Source organism: Penicillium samsonianum, assembly GCF_028829775.1.
Source record: "Penicillium samsonianum strain IBT 33392 chromosome Unknown utg000005l_segment0_segment0, whole genome shotgun sequence".
NCBI classification, from domain to species: domain Eukaryota; kingdom Fungi; phylum Ascomycota; class Eurotiomycetes; order Eurotiales; family Aspergillaceae; genus Penicillium; species Penicillium samsonianum.
Window position 1 is genome coordinate 2,696,701 of NW_026643263.1, and position 21,224 is coordinate 2,717,924.

General features: G+C 49.2%; 8 protein-coding genes across 8 annotated transcripts; 4 read left to right on the forward strand and 4 right to left on the reverse strand.

Annotated features, from left to right (window-relative positions):
- Positions 1-46: 46 nt before the first annotated feature.
- N7471_009920 (uncharacterized protein) lies at positions 47-1,408 on the reverse strand (the record flags this gene model as incomplete). Its single annotated transcript, XM_057282639.1, has 1 exon — positions 47-1,408. One exon carries the CDS (start codon positions 1,406-1,408, stop codon positions 47-49), a length of 1,362 nt encoding a protein of 453 aa, XP_057133522.1.
- Positions 1,409-1,944: 536 nt separating this feature from the next.
- Positions 1,945-3,801, reverse strand: N7471_009921 (uncharacterized protein; the record flags this gene model as incomplete). The annotated part of the gene is made up of 1 exon (XM_057282640.1): positions 1,945-3,801. One exon carries the CDS (start codon positions 3,799-3,801, stop codon positions 1,945-1,947), a length of 1,857 nt encoding a protein of 618 aa, XP_057133523.1.
- A 785-nt stretch (positions 3,802-4,586) lies between these two features.
- Positions 4,587-6,251, reverse strand: N7471_009922 (Major facilitator superfamily domain general substrate transporter; the record flags this gene model as incomplete). Its single annotated transcript, XM_057282641.1, has 1 exon — positions 4,587-6,251. The coding sequence occupies one exon, from the start codon at positions 6,249-6,251 to the stop codon at positions 4,587-4,589; it is 1,665 nt and encodes a 554-aa protein (XP_057133524.1).
- A 1,740-nt stretch (positions 6,252-7,991) lies between these two features.
- Positions 7,992-8,502, forward strand: N7471_009923 (uncharacterized protein; the record flags this gene model as incomplete). The annotated part of the gene is made up of 2 exons (XM_057282642.1): positions 7,992-8,437; positions 8,496-8,502. 2 exons carry the CDS (start codon positions 7,992-7,994, stop codon positions 8,500-8,502), a joined length of 453 nt encoding a protein of 150 aa, XP_057133525.1.
- A 1,007-nt stretch (positions 8,503-9,509) lies between these two features.
- On the forward strand, positions 9,510-11,151 carry faeB-2 (putative feruloyl esterase; the record flags this gene model as incomplete). Its single annotated transcript, XM_057282643.1, has 2 exons — positions 9,510-9,849; positions 9,908-11,151. The coding sequence occupies 2 exons, from the start codon at positions 9,510-9,512 to the stop codon at positions 11,149-11,151; spliced, it is 1,584 nt and encodes a 527-aa protein (XP_057133526.1).
- A 501-nt stretch (positions 11,152-11,652) lies between these two features.
- Positions 11,653-12,958, forward strand: N7471_009925 (uncharacterized protein; the record flags this gene model as incomplete). Its single annotated transcript, XM_057282644.1, has 2 exons — positions 11,653-12,162; positions 12,221-12,958. 2 exons carry the CDS (start codon positions 11,653-11,655, stop codon positions 12,956-12,958), a joined length of 1,248 nt encoding a protein of 415 aa, XP_057133527.1.
- Positions 12,959-13,744: 786 nt separating this feature from the next.
- Positions 13,745-16,900, reverse strand: N7471_009926 (TPR repeat protein; the record flags this gene model as incomplete). The annotated part of the gene is made up of 3 exons (XM_057282645.1): positions 13,745-14,820; positions 14,985-15,782; positions 15,829-16,900. 3 exons carry the CDS (start codon positions 16,898-16,900, stop codon positions 13,745-13,747), a joined length of 2,946 nt encoding a protein of 981 aa, XP_057133528.1.
- Positions 16,901-19,700: 2,800 nt separating this feature from the next.
- On the forward strand, positions 19,701-20,997 carry N7471_009927 (Zn(II)2Cys6 transcription factor domain-containing protein; the record flags this gene model as incomplete). The annotated part of the gene is made up of 2 exons (XM_057282646.1): positions 19,701-20,484; positions 20,603-20,997. The coding sequence occupies 2 exons, from the start codon at positions 19,701-19,703 to the stop codon at positions 20,995-20,997; spliced, it is 1,179 nt and encodes a 392-aa protein (XP_057133529.1).
- Between the last annotated feature and the right edge of the window lie 227 nt (positions 20,998-21,224).

The following is a 21,224-nucleotide window of genomic DNA, read 5'->3' on the forward strand; positions in this document are numbered from 1 at the left end:
ATGTACTTTCATTCATCTATGTGGTATCTATTGTGAGGTTATTATGTTATGTCCTAGGTACGGATGTGCCGTTGAGGATAAATTGCACCATCGCTTTCCTACCATCCAGTTTGAGTGGTGCCTCTATATGCATGGCACCGAGGACATCTTTCCTCTCGATCTTCAAGCCGAGAGATTTGGCATGCCTTTCTAACTGGTCTGGTACGTATGGTGGAATGACTTCATCTTTCTCGGCAGATAGAAGAAAGATCGGCGGAAGCGAGCGAGGTATTGATGCTGTAGCTTCACGGTTGGGGATTTGAGGCCCAGGTTGGTCTCTCCATGTAGCCATTTGTTTCATCTTCGCCTTGATATCCCATGTATTCCAAGAGAACGGCCAAAGATACCTGTATGGAAGCCATTTTTGAGGATAGAGGCTGACGAGCATGTCTTTAATGCTGGAAGTTGGCGCCTCCAGAATGAGGCTGGAAATGGGCGCCAGGGGCCTGTTACTGCTTGTATTTGAGGAAGTTTGCCTCTCATGTTGGCGGGCAATGTAGGTAGATACTGCTGAGCTTGCAACAGCAGCACCCAGGCTATGGCCCCACATTACAATCTCAAGATCGGTTTCTGGGGCCGCATATGTTTCTGAAACCCAATTCAAGAATGCCTGGGCATCCATTTCGATGCCGGACTGTGTGGCGCGACCAGATGATGTCCAGTAGCCGCGGTATGATAGAGCGGCGATAGTATATTGAGAGACTTCGGGGCCAGACATAGCAGATGAAGTTAATCTTGACGTTTCCGTAATTGCGCGCAAGACGTGAGAGAGAAGAGGCAACCGCATAGGGGTCGATCCGCCATTGCCTTGAAAGTAACAGATCACAACGGACTTTTTTCGTTTTGGGATCAGTTTCCCTCGATCTTTATTCTGTAAAGCATCAGGATTTGAAGATGACTCATGGTCCTTGTGAGGAACTGGAATGTGACCCTCACAAACAGCCAATTTAGTCCCATCCAAACTGCGAATCTGCTTCTCCTCCCACCGCACTGGTCTGCACTCAGCCTCATAGTCTGAAATTACCTCAGACCTTGTGAACGGAGGCAGCCAGGAGAGGTAGAGGAGCTTATTTTGCATGATGATGATCCAGAAGCATTTCCATGTCCATAGACTGAGTAGGAGCCCGATGAACATGAGAGGTGGTATAGCAAAGGTTGGAATAGAGGCCGTGATTAGACCTCGTGATTGAATCCTTGATCGTACATTTTGAGCGATGCTCTGTCTCTTTGTTGTGATGCTGTGGAGGCCATTGATGCCATTTGACGGGATGTTGTTATAAGGACTTGGTGATGGCTGTCGCATGCGGGTTGATATTGTTCTCGAGTTTGAACCGCGCAGCGCGCGTCGCACGATCCAGCGTGCCAGCATCAGCAGAATCGGTTGCCAAGTTATTGGTTGGGTTGGAGGTTGTTGGATGGTTGCGATTTACTAAGTGGAACATTGGAGCCACAGCGGCAAGCTGGGCCTTGACTCAGCAATTCCAGGGCCCGGACCATCCCGAGGTCTCTAGGGTCCAAGGCTGAATATAGTGGATATGAAGCAGTTTTCCACGCTAAATTCATACATTTTCCTCTTAATACTTTGATTATGGAGATAGGATAATGGTTTTGTTTTCATCACTCTACAGTTGAAAGAATATGTAAAAAGTAGATTCAATTTAAATCACACACAGACAAAATATATTCCTTGTAGAGCTTCTGAACTAGATCGAAGCTCTAACACGCGATGAAAATGATAGCATTGTGAATATTCAAATGGGTATTGTGAGTCGTCATCTGGAGTCATAATATGAAAAAGAACAACAAAACGCAACCGCATGAACAGAAAAGGAAAGATGAATCCTTTCCCAAGACGCCAAAAGAAGAAAACCGCAAACCAGCCATGCAGTGATGCAAAATGAGTTTTCACAGAACCTTCGATCTCATCCACTCACTTGTTCCAACTCCAAGGTTGAGCCCATTCCGCTCCCACCAACGTCGAACACGACCCTCAGCGCCAGAGCTCGGATCAGCATCCTCAAGCGCTTCTTCAATGTCACAAGTCTTAAATTCAACCCGCATACCGCAGGATTTCCACCACTGCAGAACGTGGTCGTGGCCGTTCTTCGTCGGGCCAACCAGCACCTGGTTATCGAAGATCATCTTCGGGCCCTTGAGTTTATACCAGAACTCAAGGACATGGACATGGCCGTGCGTGCTCGCGATACGGGCAACGTTCTCGGCGTGGCTGTACGGGATCCCTGATGCGTCCCACCAAGCAAGAGATGCGGTGCGGCCCGACTGCGCTGCGAGAAGGACGGATTTGCCGACCTTGAGAGGCAAGGGGTTGGATCGTGGGGCGTTTGCGGAGGCGGCTTTCCACCAGTCGAGTACGGGGACTCGACCTTCGGCGCTAGCGGCTTCGAGGGCACGCTCGCTGTATCGTAGCGGGAGCCCTGAGTGGAGCCACCAATCTAGTACGTCGATGAACCCGGCTCGGGAGGCGCCGTCCATGGCGTCGGCCATATATTCTTTGTTTGGGAGAGCGGGCGCATCGCGCCACCATGTCAGTACGTTCGGGTTGCCGTAGATTGCGGATGCTCGGTATGGGATATTTGTGAGTCGAGAGGTTGTCCAGAGGAGGTCCAGGTGGTTTTCAGTGAGATAGGAAAGGATGTCGGTGCGGGAGAATTTGACAATGAGGTGGCAAGCGAGGTCAGAGAGCGGTTTCCAGCGAGGCAGCGCATCGATGCGTTTTTTGATTGCAGCAAAGGATCCTCGCAAGATGGTATATTCGAGTGAGGCCGTAGTGGACATTTTTGGTAGATGGCTCTGCCATTCTTGGGGTACAGGGAGATGTGTTGGAATGCCCACAGCTTTCGCTGTTTCCCAGTCTCGCAGTTGATCCTCAAATACATTCAGCCAGATTTCCAATGGTAAAAAATCAGCATTGCCTGTATGTTTCGTTTGTGGCGTGGAGCCGGTGGCACTTCCAGATGTAGATTTTGATGCAGTCTTAGCCGGGACCGTGGCACCATGGGGGATTGCTCTGGTCGACAGGCTAGCTTCCCACGGCGGTAATTTTAATGTTGCCTCCAGTGTCTGTTGTAACTCCTTCAAGCCGTCCCATGGTAGTATTGTCAGGTCTTCAGGCCCGTTTGACTTCCAGAGCACAGGCTTGACAGTGCGAATCCAAGGCCAAAAACGACTAATTTCATCGAGTTGTCGAGTGCTAAGCGGGTGGTCCCATTCTGACACCGTCATTCCTGGAATGAGAATCACAGGTTTCTTCGAGACCCAGCCACGAAGGAGCGCCAACGTCAAGGTATTCGTCAAGCCGGCTAACATCGCCCCCAAAGCTCCCGCATCGATCGGCGCAACCAAGAGCATGTCCGCCCACTCGCATAACTCCGCCGTCTTCGCCTTGAGCCATTTTCGCGCGCCGGTTTTCTTATCAAAGGTTTGGCTGTCGACCGTGTCCATGTAGTGCGGGATCTTGTTGGTGCCAGTGAGCAAAGCCGAGGGTTCATCTGTGATCAGTCGCAGCTCGATGAATGGGTTCAGAACGAGGGACGGGAGGACGGTGTCGGCGAAAGCACTATCCGTCGATAAAAGCAATCGGCGGCGCCGAGGATGGGATGATGTCGCATTTTGCACCGCTTTGTTTCCAATCACGGTTTGCCTATAGCCTCCATCCACCTCCATATCACTTGACCACGACCCCCTTGTAATGCTATTTCCCTTTGTAATCGACGAGATATTAGGTCGAAATCCAACTGCCATGCCAATGTGACCGATAAGGCGGCTGAACCGTATGAGGATAAGGGCGGTCGGATAAAAGAATCTCGTAGGAAAGGTATAGGTAGGCAGGTAGTAGAGAAGAATCGAGGTCGAGAGGCGATCAAACAAGATCAATTGGGCACTCTAGCACTGGACAAAGAGATAAGTTATCGGACTGGTGGTCTGATCAGAGTCCAATCATGCAACCCAGTATTGAAATCGAGGCTGGCGCGCTTTATTTTGTGCAACGGCGATCAACCGGTTTCCTCGAGCGGTGAGGTCGTTGCGTTGTCTGGATGCGTCGCCACGTCTTTGCCACACTCGATGTGATGAGCTGCCGAATGAACAGTGTTGTGTCTCGGCGAAAAAAACGCCTAGATCCTTTCGAGGGGGAGATCCACCAATGACAAAGAGGAAATATGCTAGTTCGATGGTCTATGACGGTTAAAGACGGGGCCGTACAGGAGGAGCTCAGATTTGATTGGCGAGTTGTTGGGCAGAAGCGGTCAATGCCAAAGATCATCCTAACATGTGCGCTCTTAGTACAACTTTCGTACAACTTCCATAAATACTGGTTTAATGTTTTTTTTTCCTCTCTATTGCTCTGTTCCTGTCTAACTGGTGCTGGGTTGTTCAGGCCATGTCAGTTTAGAATGCGAACCCCGACGCCACGGTACGGGAGTTGAACTAGGTCAATCCCTGCCTAGGTGCTCGTATATGTGCTGGTCTATATAACGGATACTCGAACATTTTTCTATCAATGCCCGAATGAAGAATGAATGTTTACTCTATCGCCGGGCCAAGTTGTTGTGCAACTTCTGCTCTCTCATCGCGAGACTTGCCAATGCTCCCAGGACCGCCAGGCCCAACAATGTCACAAATACCGCCCGCAAGGAGTCCATGTATGCGTCAAGCACTCCAGATGTCAAGTCTGCGGGTAACTTCCAAATCTCGTCCAAGCTATCTCGAAGCCGCCCAATCAGCTCCTTGGCGTCCTTGCGCTCACCGAATCGAGACCAAAGCCCAAGCTTCAGGGTGTTCTGGAAGACAGCCGAAGCGACCGTGATACCAATCGTACTTCCGGTGCTGCGGAACGCATACGAAGCAGATGTCACAACCGCATGGTGCTGGTGGTCTACAGAAGAGATGAGCGCCACCAGGGTGATGGTTAGCATGCTACCATAGGATGCACCGCCCAGGAAGAAATAGAGGAACGGCAGTCCGACGGGCGTGTAGAGATTCAAAGTGCAGATGAGCCCAGCGGAGAGAACCTGAACAGCCATGGCAACATAATTGAGAAATGCATACCGACCGCTGGCGCGCATGATGATACCCGATCCCAAAGAACCAATCGAGGTGCCGATCGCCTGCGGGATTAATCGCGCGCCGGCAGCAGTCGCAGAAAGCCCCTGCACCTGGAAGTACACCGGTAGGTAAAAGAGGAGGCCGAAGACGGCCATTGTACCGAACCAATTGGTCAGACAAGCAGCTGCGACGGTGCGGTCCAGCAGAAGGCGCACGGGAATAACAGGCTCGGAAGCAATCTCAGCTTCCACGTAGATGAACAGACCTAAGAAGAGAGCAGAGGCAACCAACGATGTCAGCACCAGCGGGTGGGTCCAGGGCACTTGGTTTCCGCCGGTGTTGAGGCCAAGCAATAAAGAGACCAGTGTCAGAACCAGAGTGATAGCGCCTAGGAAGTCGACGCGTTTGATGCGCGCGGTATCCGTTTCTTTCACGGGAATGTTGACTTTAATCGCGACTAGAATGCACGAGATGACTAGGAAGGGAACCTGCAGCAAAAACGCCCATCTCCATCCCAGAGTGTCGTTGATCCACCCGCCAAACACACCTCCAAGTCCCATGCCAGCACCGTAGCAGATGTTTCCGATGCCCTGCCAGATACCTCGTTTGCGGAGAGGGATCAAGTCCGAAGTGACGAAGGTCGAGATCGCAGTAAGACCGCCTCCTCCGACACCTGCCACGACGCGACCAAGGATAATAACCCATTCCGCTCTTGCCAGGCCGCAGATCAAGTTGCCCAGGGCGAAGAAGATGTTAGAGAACACAAGCCCCCAGCGACGAGAGTAGATATCAGTCAATCGGCCACTGAGAGGCTGGCAGGCGGCATTGGAAATTAGGTAAGAAGTGGCTAGCCACGAGAGCAGCGAGAATGAGTTGAAGGACGAAGAGATGGGCGCGGAGAGCGTGGCGACGATCGTTGTGTCTGTAATGAGGCTAGGGTTAGAAATTTTGTTTCTCCGGAAAGAGTTGAAGTCCATACCGAGAGCAGCCAGGAAGACACCGAGCCAGATGCTTCCGAGGATCCAAATCAGCTCCTTGGTACTGGGTTCCTGGGGTAGTGGGGTATTCTCATTGGCATCGCCGGGTGAATCCCGAAGGAGGGGCGTTTGCTCAGACGCGGGCTCTCTGGCAGTGTCACCTGCAGACATAGTGTGATGCAAAAGTGAACTGATGTTTCTCAACAGAGAAGTTGGTAATGATGTGCTCGGGGACTCGGCGGAATCTCCGAGGGGAGTGCGGAGATGTGGGGTCCAAAATAGCGGCTAGAGTGGGTGTCTTATTGGTTGATGCATACAAGCTCTCTTATGTTGTACACCAATTAAGAACTTGGCTTATATGTCGGAACAAAGAAAGTGATTGTAATAAGTTGGCTATTTAATCCGGGTCAAGTCTCGGCAGTCTAGTTGGAAAGGAACGTGGCCCCCTTTTAGTCCCTAGCGGTTGACTGCCTGTATATTTCCTTTCAGATAAAGGCAATCCTATATCGACCAACTTAACATCGAAATACTATTTTTGCAGCAGCGCGGACAACGGATATGACAGATTAGGATCCCAGCATGGCAACGTGAATATAACCACAAGAGCAACAGTGCGTCGGGTGCTCTTTTCCTCTAGCTTGAGTAGGACTTTGGTAACTGGAGCGGGGTTATTATACGATGGCGAGCTCATGAAAATTAGGCAACCAAGGAAGTCATCCCTGCGGCTGGCACTTTCCACATACCAAAGCTACTAGAACTGTCAGAGATCGGCGCCAAAGATAGATTGAATTGTCTCGGCATCCCATTGGTAGTGATCAATCAACCAGCGGTGGGCGAGAACCCCCAGAACCATGTGACGAGCATGTTTCCTGTTCCCCTCAATCCTCACCCAGACCTCGAGGGGATATCTTTTGGGTTCAAAGGTGTGACCTTTGCACGCATTGACCAAGAGGAGCAAAACAGGTTGTTTTCTGTGCACTCCGAGTCCGTGAGTTCAGCGGGACATGTCATTCAGACAATCCTGGAGGTCCTGATGAAGCTTCTGCGGTCCTTCTAATAACTGTAATACCTGGAAACATGGTTATCGGTGTAAGAGCTTTCCCTTCTCCCTAGGGAGCAGTCACATCACATCGACGGATCCAAGTGAGATGCCCACTATTGATATCCGATACTTCAGCGATGATCTGGATATAGAGATTCTGGCTCAACATGTGCAAAGTTTGCATCATCTAACCGCAGCTCCAGCTCTGCAGCTATTCCTGCAGCGGAGCACAGAGCCAACTAATCTTGAAACAATTGAGGAGCAGCCGCGCGAGGCAACGGTATTGTCTTGTCGCCATAGATGCGGCACTGCCGCTATACTTTCCCATGAATCGGGGGGTGTAGTGGATTAAGATCCAAAGGTTTATGGAATGGAGAACTTGAGGATTGTCTATGCGGATATTTTCCCGCTTATCATCAATGCAAACCCTATTGCGATAGTGTATGCGGTGGTTGAGCGGGCTACCGATATAATTCGCGGGATCTGCATATCTGGGATCGGACCAACAGTGTAGATCGTCTAAGATCTAGGTGAACATTCTTTGACGTAAATCTCGTGTTGGTAACTCCTTGTTCAGGGCGATATTTTTGCATGTTGGATCCCTCATTCCCAATGTGTTGAAGAACAGAAGGAAATGTTGTAAGCACTGCATGATATCTTCCAAGGTTGAGCTTCCTTTTTATTTTCGTCCTAGGAAAATGTATGGAAAGAAAGAGAGTGAGAGAGTAAAAAGGGAAAGAAAGCAACCAGGAAAGAGCTGAGTAGGTAGCTCTTTCCAATTGTGTTCGCAGTTGCAGACTTGCTTCATCATTCACTCTACCACCGTGGACTTTTCACTTACTTATTTACATTGTTCCAAACTCACCATCATGAACGAGTTCCTTTTCTTTATTGTGTTCCCGATGGTCGGAGTCCCTCTTATCACGTTGGCAATAGCGTGGATCGAGCACTTCGTCAACAAATTCCGCATATGGATGTTCGTCCGAACCACCGATGCCCTTGTGAAGGATGTCGAAACCTACAACAACAAAGTGATTAATTGGAAGAAAGAGGTGACCGAGCTCAAGGAGCAGGTGTACGTGGTAGGGGCGGAATTACCGGTTTTGGAAAACCGGCTGCTTACGATTCTACGGGACACGCCAACCTCAGAGCAAGCTAAGGCTGCGCACGACGAGACAGAGAGGTTGAAAGATAGGATACGTGGGTTTCGACAGAAGCTTGTTGTTTTATCGAAGGACGGACATTCTCTTAGTGCGATGCACATGAACCAAATTGATAGGCTGGCAGCCCTTCAGCAAAGGCTAAACCAATGGCGGTTAGTAAACACCATTGTTTACCAAGGTATCTTGCTTGTTACTGACGACCACACATAGTGCTTAACGATTGACTATCCTGCCTGATTGATGGTTGGCCGTGATCGGATTCTGGATCATTTCGATACTGCCTACATGTACCTAGGCTCTTCTAACTACTAGTTATGTCTTGCCAACAACCATTGCATCATAATGATGCGGCCTCAACATGATGATAATGGCCTGTGAACCTCTAGATATTCAATGTTCGATTGACTAACGAGATTTTCCCCTGGTAGAAATGTAGAAATCGGCTCTAAATTTGGCCTTGGTTATGGAGCTCCCCGCCACCGAAAACATGCGGATAACCAATGCCTAGAGCTTGATGGACTAGGTAAATCTTCGACCTCTCAGATCGTGCTGGTCTAAGAGATCCACAAAGTACGATGGAGTGCAGATCAGGAGTTGCAGTTTCTATGTGGAGGTCTAAAGGAACAAGAGCTGAGATGTATATTTACTATCTGAATGAAAGGGGCACGGCAAGGTGCGAATAGCTCCAGGGTTAGTTCCGAGTATTATATTCCCTTGAATTAACAACCAAATACATCGAGGAATACAGGTAATCAAAAGTGCCGATTCCAACAGCCTTGAAGTGAAACAGGGGGTATTCTCCGCATTTGTGGAGATCCCCGGATTTCCCCCTCTGACTCGAGGAAATGGGAATTCCGGCCGTTATTTTCGGCTTTTCCTGATCAAAACCCCGCTATTTGGCCTACCTAAGCTTTTCAATGCTCCTGAGGTCGTCGTGTCCTTTGCTGTCGTCTCCGCAGTATGGCGTTGCTCATTCGCTCTTGCGTCCTATCCCCACATGCTATTCGGCCAAACTTCGGATGTTTGAGCCTTTTCGTTATGGATCTGTAAGACTCGCTCCTTCGGGAATTTCTGGTCTAACATTTGCCGTCTCAAGGTCTATATTGATACGCGATGATACCGCCGCCATGAGAGCAGGAAACATACCTCGGAGCAAATACAGCTATTAAAGGCCGCTGGTCTGCAGATGTCGCATCCTGGTCATTTCCACGGGCTCTCCCCAATATGATTCGTCTTCATGCATTGCCCTTGTTGGCGGTTATGGGCTCGCTTGCCCTGGCCAGCCAGGATGCGTTCCAATCAAAATGTATCAATTTTGGTGATCAAATCGACATTCCCAATGTCAAAGTCAACTTTGCCGAGTTTGTGCAGGGAGGCACCAACCTATCCTTGACAGACAATCCGCCTAGCTGCGCTAGATCGAGTCAGGTTGTCTCGGTAGACCTGTGCCGAGTGGCCATGGCCGTGTCGACCTCGAACAGCAGCGAGATTACGCTAGAGGCTTGGTTCCCGCGTGAATATAAGGGCCGTTTCTTAAGTACCGGAAATGGTGGTATTTCTGGGTGTAAGTGTCATTTCCAAATCCAGATCCAGCATCTAGAGTCATGCTAATCCCAATACAGGCATTCAATATTATGACCTTGCATACACCGCGCAACTAGGTTTTGCCACTGTCGGAGCCAACAACGGACACAATGGTACCTCGGGAAAGCCTTTCTACCGCCAACCTGAGGTAATCAAAGATTACGCATACCGTTCTGTTCACACTGGAGTTGTAATAGGCAAAGAGCTCACCAAGCAATTCTACGATGAGGGCTTCAAGAAGAGCTACTACCTCGGATGCTCGACTGGTGGCCGCCAAGGTTGGAAGTCTGTTCAAAAATATCCCAACGACTTTGACGGGGTGGTTGCTGGTGCCCCTGCTATCAACCTCATCAACCTATTTTCATGGAGCGCACATTTCTACCCCATCACTGGCTCACCAACTTCCGACACATTCCTGTCCACAGCTGAATGGGAGATTGTCCACAAAGAGATCATCCGCCAATGTGATACCATTGATGGCGCCGAAGATGGAATCATCGAAGATCCTGATCTTTGCCGCCCTGTCTTGGAAACGTTGACCTGTGACCCCAGTGCCTCAAAGAAAACAAGCTGTCTTACTAGCGCCCAAGTCAACACCGCCCAGCAAGTGCTTTCCCCATTTTATGGAATCAATGGAACCCTGCTATACCCCCGCATGCAGCCTGGCTCTGAGATGCTCGCCGCACCTATAATGTATAGTGGCGCACCATTCCAATACAGCCAAGACTGGTACCGCTATGTCGTCTACAACAACCCGTCCTGGAGCGGGGCCAACTTCACAGTGAAAGATGCAGCTGCCGCTCTCGCCCAGAACCCGTACAACATACAAACGTGGGACGGCGATATCTCTCCATTCAAAAAGACCGGCGGCAAAATTCTGCACTACCACGGCCTCCAAGACCAGTTGATTAGCTCCGAGGACTCCAAGATGTATTATTCCCACGTATCAAACACCATGAAACTACCTCCCAATAAGTTGGATGAGTTCTACCGCTTCTTCACAATCAGCGGTATGGGCCATTGCGGCGGTGGTGATGGTGCCTATGGTATTGGTCAGGGCGACAGTACTTACGATGGAACCAATCCCGAGGACAATGTTCTTATGGCAATGGTTCAGTGGGTCGAGGAAGGCAAGGCGCCGGAGACTGTTCGTGGTGCTAAGTTCTCCAATGGTCCTGGCTCCAAGGTCGAGTACAAGCGCAAGCACTGCCGCTGGCCTCGACGCAATGTGTTCAAGGGTCCTGGAAACTACACCGATGAGAACGCTTGGCAGTGTGTTTAGGCTTGCTTGCCACTTTTTGCATATAGGACTCTTCCAATCTCCCTAGGAATATCATTAAATGGTTGTCAGATTTGATCAATTGATTCAACTCATGTAGGAGGAGGATGTAAACGAGCCTGGAGGGACGTCATATTGGCAGAAAGCAGACGGAATTCATCGGCAAAACAATGCGCTCCGCAGCAATAACAGACCGCCTAGTAGACTGCCCGTCTGGATTGCAGATCAGTTGAGCTGTGTGACCATAATTCGCGCTATTCATTTTTCCTTTATATATGTCTTTTATATGAATCATTGCAAATTTTGAAAGACGACAATATATTACACCCTCCACTAGCCCGCGCACGGATCACCATTTGAGGCCCCATCAAAGCTACCCCTCGGATCGCGTATATAGCAGCGACAATCCCGCGCATTCTTGAGTTTCGAGTTCGCAGCCTACCCTTGACCTGTCCGACCTACCAGTTTGCTTCTCCCGACCCAATCGCAAAGGCAGACCCAGAGATGGACGAGTTCGCGCAGACTCGCGGCGCCGACGACCTATTCGACGATGAGATTATCCCAATCTCCACGGAAGAGCACCAGGCACAGACAGAAGTCAATACCCGCGAGCCGGAGCCAGAGTCACAGGAGGTACAGGTGTCCGAGAAGCCAGCTCCCGAGCAGCCAATTCCACGTGGGGAGACTCCGCAGCGGGGCCGTGGAGAACGAGGCCGGGGACGACGGGGCCGGGGCAAAGGAGGGCGCGGTGGACGAGAGTCGGAGCAAAAGCGGTCAGAAAGCTCTCCGCGCAAAAAGACTCCTGTCAATGCTGCGGCTGCCGATGCGCGCGAACCTGGTGCTTCGAAGTCGAAGCCCGAGAAGCCCGAGAAGCCCGAGAAGCCTGTTGAGCCTAAAGAGCAGACCGGTCCGGTCGAAGAGGGTAATGGTGAAGACCTGACTGCGACTGGCGCCGAGGCCCAGCGTGTGCCTGCTGTTCGTGGCGATCGGAGCGCCACTGGTGGACTGAGAAAGGTGTGTAGTCCTTCTCTTACCAAGACAAGAGAGTACCGAGCTGACTGTTTACTCCCAGCCTAAACTCACAGAAGAGGAATTATCCAAACGCATCGCCACAGCCAAGGAGAACGCCGTAAAGAAGGCTGCGGCCCATGCTCGCGCCGAAGCTGATCAGGCGTCGTTCATGGAGCGCGAGCAGGAGGCAGCGAAGAAACGTCGCGAGGAGCTCGCGCACCGCCGCGTGATGGATAGTGAACGCGAGAAGAACAGACAACGGAAACTCAAGGCCCAGACGGGGCGTGAGTGGGACTCGCAGAAACGCGAGGAAGATTATGACCCCCGCGGTGGAGGCAGCCAATTCCGACGCGGTATGCATGGTGGCGTGTCTGGCGCCGTGCGACGAGGCTTTGAAGACGCCCGTTCAGAAGATGCTGCAGATCACTCTGGTGGTAACCGGGGTCGTGGACGCGGTGGTCGAGGTGGCCGTGACCGTGGATCTCCACGTGCTCCACAGGGAGACCGGCCACGCAAGGGCTTATCCGACAGTATATATGCAAGAGAGATCCCTGCTGCGCCGGGATTGGATGATAAGAGTGCATTCCCTGCTCTGCCCGAGGGACCCAAGAAGACTGAGACCAAGAAGACTGAGACTAAACCAGTGCCTAAGCCGGAGACCAAGCCTAAGGCGGAGGAGACTAAAGTCGAGACCGAGACTGCTCCTGAACCATCCAAGTCACAATCAGCAATGGACAAATTGGACTCTACGTTCTCACCCATTACTGGAACTTGGGCAGACCAGTTTGAGGATGAGTGACGAAATGTTTCATTGGAAAACGACTTTTTTTTGTTTTGGTTGTTATTGGCTTTTACGATTTTCTTTCTGCATTCACGACATGAAAAGACTCCTGTTTCCCTCACTTGCAATTTGATATCCCGCCTGTCCTGAAGCCTTAATTGGTGGCTCAGATGGCTCAGATGCAAAAGTCCAGCATTACATATACGTATATTGCCGCTCATAATGTACGCTGCTTTCTGGAATTGTGACATTTGGTATATTTTTGCTTCTTATTGATCTTATAACAAGCGTAGCCGACCGCTTATGCGGCCTCTGTCCTTGACAACGTATTCTTGTAATATGATCCATTGGCTCAAGATGATATATCGGACTATATTCCAAGATTCTTCCACAATTTCATTTTGGATATCTCTCCAGATGTCGTCTCAGATATCCTTTTTATATGTCTTTTGGATCTCCTCCGCCACAATATATCCCCCGAATTTCTGTAGCAGGAAAGCTGGAAAGGGGAAGAACAATCACATTCTGCTAGACTAGGACTACAGAAAAGACGGGATGAGGCACGTGGTCCGGAGGGTCACAGCTCCTATCAAATATCTTCTCCCTTTGCAAGTAGTATCTGCCTAGGAATCGTCATATGGATTGCCAAGTAGTGATATTCTAGCCCATGGCGGGTCAACCTTGTTGTGCTGCAACCTAGGTCTGGGCATAAGACAAAGAATGGAGAGAAACGAAACTGAACTACATTTGCTCCCGAATCAAAATCCACCCCTTCCCCCCCCAAAAAAGGAAATACTTGAAAATTCATCTACTCCCATCGGCACTTGGCTCCTCCTTCTCACTGATATTTCTTGCCCTCACATGCATCTGCTTCGCCTTGTCTAGCTCTCCTTGAGATTCGTAAAAAGCCGCGAGACAACTGACAATGTTAAGAGTTGAAAGGTGGCCTCCCCCAAGAATCCTTTCTCTTCCACTCAACGCCCGCATATACATATCCTCCGCCTGTTCTGGCTTGCCCTGAGCCTGAAACAAGGTTCCAAGGTTTTTGAAAGTGCTGAGAGTCGATACATGGTCTGCACCCAGTGTCTTCTGATATCTAGCAAGTGCGCGCGTAAACATCTTCTCAGCCTCATTCAGCTGGCCTTGAGAATAACAGAGAGATCCAAGATTGATTACGACATCGAGAGTTGATGTATGGTCTGCTCCTAGCGCTTTCTCGTTCCCCGTGAGCGCTCGAATATACATCTGCTCGGCCTTATTCAGGCTTCCTTGAGCATTGAAGATGTTTCCGATATTATTGACAGCGTCAAGGGTTGTAGTGTGATCTTTTCCAAGTGCTTTCTCGAATCCGGCTAGCGCTCGCGTATACATTTCTTCGGCCTTATCGAGCTTTTCTTGGGCTTTATAAATATTCCCAAGATTATTGGCAATGCCCAGCGTTGTAGTGTGATCTGTTCCTAGCATCTTCTCGTTCCCTGCTAGCGCCCGCATATACATATGCTCTGCCTGGTTCAGTTTGCCTTGAATGTCATACAAGTTCCCGAGGTTGTTGACAGTGCTGAGGGTTGATGTGTGATCTGCTCCAAGTGCCTTCTCCTTCCCACTTAGTGCCCTCATGAACATTTGCTCAGCTTCATCAAAACTACCCTGTCCGGCAAATAAAAGCCCAAGGCCATTCACAGGCTCAAGTGTCATTGTGTGATCTGCTCCAAGAGCCTTCTCGGTCCCAGCCAGTGCCCGCAAATACAACTGCTTGGCCTCATCCAGCTTATCTTGCACATGATATAGGTTTCCAAGATTGTTGGCAGTCCGGAGTGTTGATATGTGATCTGAACCTAGCGCCTTTTCTCTTCCAGCCAGAGCTCGCAGATACATCTTTTCTGCATCAATCAACCTTCCTTGGGCATATATACATTTCCAAGGTGGTGAACCGTGCTAAGGGTTGATATGTGATGCGCTCCAAGGGCCGTATCTCTGCCAGCTAGCGCTCGCCTGTGCATCTGTTCGGCCTCTACTAGTCTGTCTTGGATAGTATATAGCTTACCGAGGCTGTGAAAAATTTGAAGGACTGGCACCTGGTCTGTTTCTAACGTTTTCTCGTATCCTGCCAAGGTCCACATGAACATGTATTCAGCCGCTTTTAATTGGATTTGTTCGAGCAGCATATGCGAGATACGCGAAGCTTCTCCAAGCTGAGCGGGCGCAAATAAAATTTCGTGGTTTTGAAAGAAACGCGGATGTACTAGACGTGCAGCATGTGCAGCCAGCTGAGCGTGGGAGGCGTACCCAAGGAAGTTCTCGTTGATCCCATTGATGCAAGCAGCAACGCAGTCAAAGGCATACATATAATGCTGTACGTTAATATCCTCATTTAGCTTTGCTAGTGCCCAATCATGCACGCAATTATGCATGCTCCAGGATTCCCGCGACGCTTGGGAATCCAGAAAACAATAATCCGTCAGTACTCCCATGATGCCGTTGAAGTTTATGTCGTCTGAAACCGCTTCACGCAGCCACTGCGGAGAGTCAGTTTTGATTCCAGCCTGGAAAAGGTCGTACCAAAATCTCTGGTTATCGAAGTAGGCCAAGAGATTGAGAAGTTTCGCTGCATCCAAATCAGACCTTTCTAGGGAGATGTATGAGAGATCCCAGGTAGTGTAGAGTGTGCGTTCTTGATATTCCTGAAGCTGAGGTGACCGGCGCGGGTCAAGGTTCCAGCGCTTTTCGTATTCTTGGAGATAGCGTTGGAAAGTAAAGGGGCTTCGTTGAAGATATGCCCCAGCCGTAGCCAGAGCTAGTGGGAGACCTGCGAGCCGTTCCACTATCCTCCTTGCATTGGGATCTAGTGAATGTTAGGCAAAGAAAAATTATCATCCTTGATCACATACCCGATTGAACATTTTCTCGATTGGATCGGGTCTGCAGGATTGTAAGGCTGTCCTCCATATTCTGTAGAGGATTTATACGGACACTCTCTCCAGAGACAAGATCTGGGCGTCGGGAGGTGACCATAATCGTCCCATGAGAAGCAGGAGGATAATAATTCTCAATATTGAACTGGCTTGGGTCATCATAGTTGTCAAAAATCAATAGCCATTGTGTATTTTTCGCGTCAGATAGCCACTGGTGTAACCGAATCACCATTTGCTTGCCCTCAAGCACTTCAAGTGCTTGGTTGCCAAAGACTAGTTCGAAGGTTGAGCGAAAACTATCTTTGAGTGTAGCTTCGGATGCCGCATTGAGCCAAAAAGCCGATTCATAGATGTCACGGTGGCGTTCTGCGTACGCAATGGCCAGCTGTGTCTTGCCGATGCCACCAATACCGCCCAAAACGAGCCGCCGTTGTTTTCCAGATTCATCACCGGGTTTCAAAATCTTTTCCAATTTCTGAAGCTCAGAATTGCGGCCAACAAAAAAGCCCACAGGGATATAGGGCGCTTGGCCTAGACAAATCCCAAAATTCTTCTGAAGATGGAAGGATTTGAGTTTCATTTCTTTGATGATATTTTCCAGCTGGATGTTTTCCTCCGACCGGGCATTGCTCATTGCGTGATTGTTGACGATAAGTTGAACATCTTGTGTAATTGATGCTATAAGCTCGTCGACCTTGCCACCTTTGCCGAGCCTCCGAGCAACCATTGCGTATCTTTTCCTCCACGTATGAGACTCCCCAGGTACAACCTTTTCGAATATCTCTCTCAGCCTTCGTGCTTTTTCATCGCAAGCATCAAGAATACTTCCTAAGGCTGCGCAGACTTCTGTGGGCATAGAGTATTTGTCCACTTCTAGATCATTTTTGCACGTCCGAAGGATGTGGGTTATTATGGGGAGGCGGCGTCCAACGGCCTCAAACGTCTGGGATAACTTCAAGTCCATTTGAGCGCTCTCGTAGATCTTGATCGAGGCGTCGATGATGTTAATAACCGCGGAGATGGCACCGATCACTTCGAGGCCTGACATATTTGAAGAAAATGTCGGGAAACTATATCAGGTTCAATAGAAACTCCTTAACTCAGAAACTGGCAGACGGCATAACAAACGAGGGGTTAGAGTAACGAGGTCAAAGCTGACTAAGTTGTTTTTAGCTAGCTGCCAGGTGTTCCAAGCCAACGACATGCATGACCCATAACATCGAACCCGTAAATACTGGATATATTAATGCCCTGAATCGAACGAAGTGAGAGTAAGTTTGACCTTAATACCGAGGGAGCACCCTTGTTTTCAGAAAATTTATCAAAGATGTTGCTATTAGCCAAATTCTGGCTTTAAATTCGCCAATACTATCTAAACCATTCGTCTCATTGACTGGTTCATCTGTCCACGCTTTCTTTTGAATGCTGTTTAGAACATTCCACTTCTAAGCTTGGTGTTGCCGATCTTAGATCCTACACTATTCACTGGTCTGTCAGTTCTGACATTGTGTCGTGTTCATGCTCCATACGCCGCCGCTTATTCGGTATTCCTTCTCTTTCATTGCTTGTATGCTTCTGCTACGCACTTTCATAAACTCTACTTCTGGTTGGTTTGGCATCTGTATGTCTTCGTGTTCTGCTCACAACGTAGCTGCTTTTCTGTGCTGTGGTAGGGTAGAAGAGTGGCAGCGGCCCGTTTCGTCACCTTGGTAGGAGTCGTAGGATTCTCTTTTGCAGTACCAGCAGGAGCTTTCTTCGTAGCAGTGGTTGTTTTGGTGGTGGCAACAGTCTTCGCCCTGATGGAAAGAGGGTAAGGCAATTTGTGCCAGAATCATGAACAAAAAGAAGCAGAAATGATGAGATAATGATTCACTTCGTTTTTATAGCAGATAAAAACTAGCGAAGCGTTTCCTTATACTAATCACTCTAGTTTATATCGTTCTCTAACGTACCTTACGCCTTACTTAAGAAGAAGTGAAGCTTATACTAGGGTATAAGAATTATTCTAATCGTATAGATAATTCCCTCTAAGAGAACCGACCCGTATACGGGTCGGTTTTCAATTCTAGTTTGAGGGACTCGGTGCGGGTAAGGACGAGGTCTACCCGCAGACTCGGCGCTAGGCCGTGTTATGGTTGTTATCTCATCTCTCTGATGAGGTTGTCTTCTCGTGCGCGGGAGGGTCAGCAAATCAACGTTCTCCGCTGGGGGAGGCCCTGTCGATCCTTACGTGCCGGTGGGAGGGCGTTTAGGCGCCCCAACTGGTGGGTCCGCCATCGGTCCGTCGTTAGTTCCCGCTTGTAACCCCTCAACAATTTTCAGTCGCGATCAATCGTAGTTTCGTCGATTCCTAACACTCTTCTTAATTCTCGTTACTACAGTCCCTGTTCTCTGATCATCGGATCCAAATAGTGACCGGCATACAGTCATACTCGAAATCAGTTTTAACCCTATACTCTCTGTGCTTATATCCGAAAGCCCCACCTCGAGTGCACTAGTCCGTATTAGAACATATTTCCCACCACCTTTTATAAATTACCGTAATTTATAGTAATCTCATGTCATGACAATTTATTTCTCTTTAGATGATGGTTTTATCATCTCATTTCAAATGGCCCTCGGTCGGAAGCCGATACATCTCAATCGAATTTCAGCCTATACCCCTCACCCTCGTCAATAATAGCAGATGAACGGGAGTCTACACGTAATTGGTATATATCTAACATGTAAGAGAGAGTTCTATTTTGGGAAGCGGGGATCTTTTGCCAAACCACATTTGGTTTGGCGCGGTCTAGATTGGAGTTCGCGAGAGAATTCGAGACTGTTAAGATAGCAAAATATTTTCGAATATTGCTAAAGTCCTATCTTCGTATATTGCCGTACATTCAGTCCACGAGCGATAGAGATAAGATGGTAAGGCGACGCGCAAAAGACTGTTCTAGGAGGCTTGGCGAGGGACATCCCTCCACGCTGACCACTATGGCCAATCTCGCTTTCGCTTGGAAATCTCCAGGTCGAGAGACTGAGGCATTTAATTTAGGATGCCCACGTAGCCGGGAATCACGTTAGAGGGGTAAGGGGGTGGCGGAGCTCAGGAGGACTGAGGTAACAATACATGATACCCTATCAATAACTAGTTGAACTTGAAGGACACGTCACCAACCAGGGTTCAGCGTTGGTATGCTTCATATCCTGGCCTACGTCCGCACAGAAAAATCATTTCAAATGTGGAGAGTGGGGGCCTAACAGGTAGCCATCAAAAGCACTTGCCATAATCCCTACCCTGAGGCTATGATTGCGCAAACGATCCTTCCCAGCGGTATGGGCGCAACTGGGTCATCTAACGCGTTCATATCGGACGGATCTGAGGGGAAGTATAAACACTTGCAATAACTAGTTGAACTTGAGTGACACGTCACCAACCAGGGTTCAGCGTTGGTATGCTTCATATCCTTGCCTACGTCCGCACAGAAAAATCATTCCAAATGTGGAGAGTGGGAGCCTAACAGGTAGGCATCAAAAGTACTTGCCATAATCCCTACCCTGAGGCTATGATTGCGCAAACGATCCTTCCCAGCGGTATGGGCGCAACTGGATCATCTAAGACGTTTATATCGGAAGGATCAGAGGGGAAGTATAAACACTTGCACTAAGCCCTGTCGCGAAGCTGTGATTGGGCACATGGTCTATTCCAGCGGCGTATTAATCCCTATAGCGGAGCTGCAATTACACACGTAATTTATTCCAGTAGGGGGTCGAGGCGAGACAATGTTTGATTGAAGTGTCTCGCAAATGTCATATAAATCAGAGGCTCATTAGTTGTTCTGCTATTGAATTGACACCTAAGTATGAAAGCCAGTCAACTCACGAGACCGGATGGCAAAGTAGCCCGGCTGCGAGCATCCTGTGATGCTTGTAACGAATCCAAAGTCCGATGCAGTCAAGCCAAGCCAACTTGCGCCCGCTGCGAGAAGCAGAACATCACTTGTGTATATGGATTATCCCGCCGCAGTCACAAAGATGCCCCACGAATTGGAACTCAACCTACGGCAATACCAGAATCCTCCGAATCGACCGGCGATGCGTCCTTGCCATCAGCCGTGTGTCCCCCTTCTCCTTGCCGGACAATAGACGACTCAATACGTCCTATCTCTGTGATGGCTGATGGAATATGCAATAAGGACACTGTTGATACGATGGCTGACAGCCTCTCTTGCTTCCGACCAAATATGGGATTGTATAATTCACAAGTATTCGACGCGATCGACAACACGATGGATCTACATACGGGATTCGACCAAGTGGAAGACATGTTGGATGGCTACGACTTCCTCAACCAATGCCTCAGCCTACATACACCCGGTCATACAGCAAGCAAGGATCCAAACTCCGAACTAGAAGCTACAAATTCCCAAAGAAACAATTATCACCACGCAGCCGCTGAGAGTCCTAGCCATCGTGAGTGTAGCTGCACATCTCATCTGATGAAACAATTGGTATCTATGCCGCTTGCCTTTGAGAATCAGGCAAACCCATCATTTGATGTGCAGCTCTCAGAATTAAAACTGGCAGTCAACGTGTCAAAAACCTGCATGGGTTGCAGTTGCACCTTGCAGGATGATATGGCGATGTGTAAGATCCCAACCCGTTCCACCCAAGTCATATCGTCACCACGTTATCCAGAGCAGAAAACAATAGACCAGAACTTGAACCAAGCACCATGCTAACAAATCGGTTTATTCCTTTCCAGTGATGATCAGCATTCTCATCGGGAGAGTCATTCAAGGATTCGAGAAAACCCTTTCAATTATTCGGCCCATGGCAGATACAGAAAATTTCAACGCCCCGAACGGCCCGGGGGGGCCTGGGCACGCACCTACACTGTCGTGGGGGACACTACAGATCGAGGCAGACGAAGAGGACGAGCTGAAGCAGCATATGTGGCTGCTACAATTTCGGAAATTTCGACCAGTGCTAAACCAGTTCAATACATATATCGGCCGGCTGGGAGGTACTTATGGCTTTGGTGATTCTGCTCAGGTCAAGGCCTACCAGTGCATACATATGTGGTTGGCGCAGAAGATGGATAATGTGAATAATCAGTATAAGGCTCAAGAAGGTGTGAGGGGCAACCTGATAGGTTAGATCCTGTCAATCAGGTAGCGAGATAGAGAAGGAGAAAGTGAGATGGAAGGATCAAGCCTGGTAGTCAGATGGACACAAGAGACTGGACCTATGTTCATATTACTCAGAGGATTCACACAAAATGACTATAGACGCGTTTATAGACATGGCGAGTTTTCTTGCGGGCAGGTTTAGTAAAAAGCTGGGGCTTGTATCGGTGCATTGATGGCTCATGGATAGATATTCGG